This window comes from Bombina bombina, chromosome 8 (genome assembly GCF_027579735.1).
Source record: "Bombina bombina isolate aBomBom1 chromosome 8, aBomBom1.pri, whole genome shotgun sequence".
NCBI classification, from domain to species: Eukaryota; Metazoa; Chordata; class Amphibia; order Anura; family Bombinatoridae; genus Bombina; species Bombina bombina.
Genome location: NC_069506.1, coordinates 292,885,383 through 292,892,557, shown reverse-complemented (window position 1 = coordinate 292,892,557; position 7,175 = coordinate 292,885,383). Strand labels below are relative to the sequence as shown.

The 7,175-nt window shown below is 34.0% G+C and overlaps 1 protein-coding gene across 1 annotated transcript; it reads left to right on the top strand.

The window, feature by feature from the left end:
• The first annotated feature begins 422 nt into the window (after positions 1-422).
• Positions 423-6,611, top strand: NPPA (natriuretic peptide A). Its single transcript, XM_053691153.1, has 2 exons — positions 423-539; positions 6,291-6,611. The coding sequence occupies exons 1-2, from the start codon at positions 423-425 to the stop codon at positions 6,609-6,611; spliced, it is 438 nt and encodes a 145-aa protein (XP_053547128.1).
• The last annotated feature ends 564 nt before the right edge of the window (positions 6,612-7,175 follow it).

Genomic DNA, 7,175 nt, shown 5'->3' with positions numbered 1-7,175 from the left:
TGCTAATAAATGCATTGGTCATCAGTGTGAATCTTCTTCATTTCCAGGAAACATGGATAAAGAATGCAGGAACAGATAGATGGGCTGTATGTCTCCTTCACTAGACACCGCATGTGAGAAAACTCTCAAACCAAATCAGCAAGAATGTGAATGCTCCAGCAGGGGTCAGCCAGTAAAGTGCTTAGGCCACATCTTTGCTGAGTCCTTGGCTATGGCATGGAGAGGATAACTTTAAAAGGGAATCTTCTGTTGGCCTCAAAACAGACTCTTTATCATTCGGAAGTGCTAGAATGTGAAGGGTTCATTCCTCGGACAAACTCGTGTCATTGCTCCATATATAAATGGTTGGGGTTGTGGTTCACAGGACCAAACTGAGTGCAAGCAATAGAGAGCTTGGTCAAGGGACAGAAGCCGTGAGAGACATGGGGACCTCACTGGTTGTATACATGAGTTTTATCCTTCTAATTCTTGCTGTGATAAAGGCCAGAGGCAACCCAATGTATGGTTCCGTCTTATCCTCAGATCTAACTGATTTAAAGGTAAGAATTGTATCCGCTAATGTTGGTATTAAACAGACTCTTTACCTGAGTACAAGCAATTATAATAACAACTAATATATCAACAAATCTAATTACAATTATAGTTTGTTGTGTTAATGATATATAATGGCCAAAGCAAATACTATATAATACTTTATTGTGCATACAATCTAATTGGACTGAATTAAATACAATGCCATAAAGTATAAAAAGTCTTTGTATCTATCTAATTAGAAAGCTAGTTCCCTTGTCACAGACTACAATGAACATGGAATGGTGAGGCTTTATGTATGTGTATATATATTTTTTTTTTTTTTTTGTGGGGGTATTCACCGGTACCACCACCTCTGCCATCTCATAACAAGTAATATTTGTAATCGTTATATAAATACTTTAGTTTACACAAGAGGGGGGCTGCAAAATATATCAAGCGTTGTAAATATCTAGTCCCTTTGCTTTTCTCGAAGTTACCGATTTATTTATATTTTATGTATATACGTAAGCAAGACTGGTATTCGCAGTGTAAGTATGAAATGTTACGTTTTTGCTTGCTTTTTAATATGATTGGGCTAATACAGTTTCCTCTCTTCACTAGTAATTTGTTTTCCAGCCTTCTAGCTATAATACTGTTTTGCCTTTTAGGACATTATTTTTAATTGTAAGATCAGACAAACTGTAACAGTAAATCTGATGTCTTATACTCCATATGTTGTTTTGTAAATAAAGTACATAAGTCAGTTTTGTTACAGTATAACAAGTAATTTTCTCTCACATTTGCGCTATTTTACTGAACTCTTATCGGGTGTTTGTAAGGGACGACATATAGATCTGTGCAGCGACAGTAAATATCAGCCGTCTTATCACAATAGATGTTAAGTGTACTATTGTCATATTGTTTATAGCGATAACACATTAACCCTTTCTGGTTGCTTATGTGTACAATTCACTACAGTGGCAGACAGAGGATTTGTAAATCTAATATCAAGCAATTAAGCTACACTTGTAAAACTGAAATAGTAATAAACATATGATATCGATGAATGTGATAAATTATCTTATATGGCTGAACACATCTGTAACTTCATATGTCAAGGCACTGAAAATAAATGGTGCAGTGAAGCTATTGTTGTGTCTATATTATATAATGGTGCAGTGAAGCTATTGTTGTGTCTATATTATATAATGGTGCAGTGAAGTTATTGTTGTGTATATACTATATCATGGTTCAGTGAAGTTATTGTTGTGTATATACTATATCATGGTGCTGTGAAGTTATTGTTGTGTATATACTATATCATGGTGCTGTGAAGTTATTGTTGTGTATATACTATATCATGGTGCAGTGAAGCTATTGTTGTGTATATACTATATCATGGTGCTGTGAAGTTATTGTTGTGTATATACTATATCATGGTGCAGTGAAGCTATTGTTGTGTATATACTATATCATGGTGCAGTGAAGTTATTGTTGTGTATATACTTTATCATCGTGCAGTGAAGCTATTGTTGTGTATATACTTTATCATCGTGCAGTGAAGCTATTGTTGTGTATATACTTTATCATCGTGCAGTGAAGCTATTGTTGTGTATATACTATATCATGGTGCAGTGAAGCTATTGTTGTGTATATACTTTATCATGGTGCAGTGAAGCTATTGTTGTGTATATACTTTATCATGGTGCAGTGAAGTTATTGTTATGTATATACTTTATCATGGTGCAGTGAAGCTATTGTTGTGTATATACTATATCATGGTGCAGTGAAGCTATTGTTGTGTATATACTTTATCATGGTGCAGTGAAGCTATTGTTGTGTATATACTATATCATGGTGCAGTGAAGTTATTGTTGTGTATATACTATATCATGGTGCAGTGAAGCTATTGTTGTGTATATACTATATCATGGTGCAGTGAAGCTATTGTTGTGTATATACTATATCATGGTGCAGTGAAGCTATTGTTGTGTATATACTATATCATGGTGCAGTGAAGCTATTGTTGTGTATATACTATATCATGGTGCAGTGAAGCTATTGTTATGTATATACTATATCATGGTGCAGTGAAGTTATTGTTATGTATATACTATATCATGGTGCAGTGAAGTTATTGTTATGTATATACTATATCATGGTTCAGTGAAGTTATTGTTATGTATATACTATATCATGGTGCAGTGAAGTTATTGTTATGTATATACTATATCATGGTTCAGTGAAGTTATTGTTGTGTATATACTATATCATGGTGCAGTGAAGCTATTGTTGTGTATATACTTTATCATGGTGCAGTGAAGCTATTGTTGTGTATATACTATATCATGGTGCAGTGAAGTTATTGTTGTGTATATACTATATCATGGTGCAGTGAAGCTATTGTTGTGTATATACTATATCATGGTGCAGTGAAGCTATTGTTGTGTATATACTATATCATGGTGCAGTGAAGCTATTGTTGTGTATATACTATATCATGGTGCAGTGAAGCTATTGTTGTGTATATACTATATCATGGTGCAGTGAAGCTATTGTTGTGTCTATACTATATCATGACGCAGTGAAGCTATTGTTGTGTCTATACTATATCACGGTGCAGTGAAGTTATTGTTGTGTATATACTATATCACGGTGCAGTGAAGCTATTGTTGTGTATATACTTTATCACGGTGCAGTGAAGCTATTGTTGTGTATATACTATATCACGGTGCAGTGAAGCTATTGTTGTGTATATACTATATCACGGTGCAGTGAAGCTATTGTTGTGTATATACTATATCACGGTGCAGTGAAGTTATTGTTGTGTATATACTATATCATGGCGCAGTGAAGCTATTGTTGTGTATATACTTTATCATGGCGCAGTGAAGCTATTGTTGTGTATATACTATATCATGGTGCAGTGAAGCTATTGTTGTGTATATACTATATCATGGTGCAGTGAAGCTATTGTTGTGTATATACTATATCATGGTGCAGTGAAGCTATTGTTGTGTATATACTATATCATGGTGCAGTGAAGTTATTGTTGTGTATATACTTTATCATGGTGCAGTGAAGCTATTGTTGTGTATATACTTTATCATGGTGCAGTGAAGCTATTGTTGTGTATATACTTTATCATGGTGCAGTGAAGCTATTGTTATGTATATACTATATCATGGTGCAGTGAAGTTATTGTTGTGTATATACTATATCATGGTGCAGTGAAGTTATTGTTGTGTATATACTATATCATGGTGCAGTGAAGCTATTGTTGTGTATATACTATATCATGGTGCAGTGAAGTTATTGTTGTGTATATACTATATCATGGTGCAGTGAAGCTATTGTTGTGTATATACTATATCATGGTGCAGTGAAGTTATTGTTGTGTATATACTATATCATGGTGCAGTGAAGTTATTGTTGTGTATATACTATATGATGGTGCAGTGAAGCTATTGTTGTGTATATACTATATCATGGTGCAGTGAAGCTATTGTTGTGTATATACTATATCATGGTGCAGTGAAGTTATTGTTGTGTATATACTATATCATGGTGCAGTGAAGCTATTGTTGTGTATATACTATATCATGGTGCAGTGAAGCTATTGTTGTGTATATACTATATCATGGTGCAGTGAAGCTATTGTTATGTATATACTATATCATGGTGCAGTGAAGCTATTGTTGTGTATATACTATATCATGGTGCAGTGAAGCTATTGTTGTGTATATACTATATCATGGTGCAGTGAAGCTATTGTTGTGTATATACTATATCATGGTGCAGTGAAGCTATTGTTGTGTATATACTATATCATGGTGCAGTGAAGTTATTGTTGTGTATATACTATATCATGGTGCAGTGAAGTTATTGTTATGTATATACTATATCATGGTGCAGTGAAGTTATTGTTATGTATATACTATATCATGGTGCAGTGAAGTTATTGTTATGTATATACTATATCATGGTGCAGTGAAGTTATTGTTATGTATATACTATATCATGGTTCAGTGAAGTTATTGTTATGTATATACTTTATCATGGTGCAGTGAAGTTATTGTTATGTATATACTATATCATGGTGCAGTGAAGCTATTGTTGTGTATATACTATATCATGGTGCAGTGAAGCTATTGTTGTGTATATACTATATCATGGTGCAGTGAAGCTATTGTTGTGTCTATACTATATCAAGGTGCAGTGAAGCTATTGTTGTGTCTATACTATATCAAGGTGCAGTGAAGCTATTGTTGTGTATATACTATATCATGGTGCAGTGAAGTTATTGTTGTGTATATACTATATCACGGTGCAGTGAAGCTATTGTTGTGTCTATACTATATCATGGTGCAGTGAAGCTATTGTGTCTATACTATATCATGGTGCAGTGAAGCTATTGTTATGTATATACTATATCATGGTGCATTGAAGCTATTGTTATGTCTATACTATATCATGGTTCAGTGAAGCTATTGTTATGTATATACTATATCATGGTTCAGTGAAGCTATTTATGTATATACTATATCATGGTGCAGTGAAGCTATTGTTGTGCCTATACTATATCATGGTGCAGTGAAGCTATTGTTATGTATATACTATATCATGGTGCAGTAAAGCTATTGTGTCTATATTATATAATGGTGCAGTGAAGCTATTGTTGTGTATATACTATATCATGGTGCAGTGAAGCTATTGTTGTGTATATACTATATCATGGTGCAGTGAAGCTATTGTTGTGTATATACTATATCATGGTGCAGTGAAGCTATTGTGTATATACTATATCATGGTGCAGTGAAGCTATTGTTGTGTATATACTATATCATGGTGCAGTGAAGCTATTGTTGTGCATATACTATATCATGGTGCAGTGAAGCTATTGTTATGTATATACTATATCATGGTGCAGCAAAGATATTGTAATGTATATACTATATCATGGTGCAGTGGAGCTATTGTTATGTATATACTATATCATGGTTCAGTGAAGCTATTGTTATGTATATACTATATCATGGTTCAGTGAAGCTATTGTTATGTATATACTATATCATGGTGCAGTGAAGCTATTGTTATGTATATACTATATCATGGTGCAGCGAAGCTATTTTTATACCTATACTATATCTACAGTATAGACATTCCTAGACATATACACCCACCCTGGAACACAAAGCAAATGATTACATTTACTTTTTCTGGCTTGCGTTTCACTAGCTGCTAATTGTCTACTCTTAGGGTACCACCTATAAACCTTTAAGTCAGTAAACTAGTTGTTCCCAGCGTGTATAAGACTTTTTTATGCAATATCATATCCACTTGGGGCACAATACATTATTATTATTTTATGACTCACTACTAGTAATAGTTGTATATTAACTGGTGCTTTATAATATACACATTACCAAAGCTTTTATTACTTTGTTAACCTAAATAATGATAGAAGCATAGTTTAGAACGTCCATACAAATGCTTATGAATTAAATATAAAGCATTTTTCCAATTCCAATTTAATAGATGCTCAGTTAAAAATGAAATAATGTACTGTGTATATATCTAAAAAAAAATAACTTACTCTTAAACAGTCAACAAAAATAACATTTTGGGATGTTTTGAAACATACTAACAATAAAATCCACTTTTACTTCTGTTTGACAAACCTATCCTAACATCCCAACTCAATGAAATTAAATATACTTATGGGTCATCACTAGGACATTAGTCATTGGGTAACCATATCTAATATATTTTCACAGAGTCTCCTGGAGCGCTTGGAAGATAGACTTCCAGCTGAAGAACCAGTTGCTCCACTGCAAGATCCATTTGCCCAGAACTATGACACTTCAGACTCATCTAACCCAGCTTCATCATGGACTGGAGATTCCTCAAGGCCACAAACAGAAATGGTCTACAACAGAGGACCATGGGCTCAACCTGACAAGATATCCCCACTGAAAAATAAGTTAAGAGAGCTTCTGAATGCACCAAGGAGCATGAGAAGATCTTCAGACTGCTTTGGAGGTCGAATCGACAGAATAGGTGCCCAGAGTGGAATGGGATGCAACAGGGTAAGATAATAATACTATATACTGTATGTGGGTGTACAAGACCACATAGGCAGCTTATGGTAAAGAGTGTGGCATACATGCACATACTGTTCACAGCACACTGATGTATAAGCAATCTCACTAGATTGGAGTGACTAAAACGGTTATATCATCACAAAGAACCAAATGAAAGAACACTTTGAGAAGGATGTGCAATGATGATATTGAGAGTTATGGAATCTACCAAATTCATTGTAGTGCAATGTGCTCAATACTATACTGGCTCTACTAAAGCTTTATAACTATTTTTCATTTGACCAAGATAATACCTTTACATTAAAGGGACAGTTTACTCAAAAATTTTCTGCCCTTTAATTTGTTCCCAATGATCAACTTTACCTGCTGGAGTGTATTAAATTGTTTACAAGTATTTCCATTACCCTTATATTTGAAATAGTTTATTTAGCCTGTGGTATCCCCACCCATCCTGAAAATGTTTGGACTTGAGGCCAAGCTGTGTTAACACAGCCAGTAGAAGAAATGACACTCCCAGTGGGTTATAGAATAGATAAGGTAATAAAATCTTAATTTTTC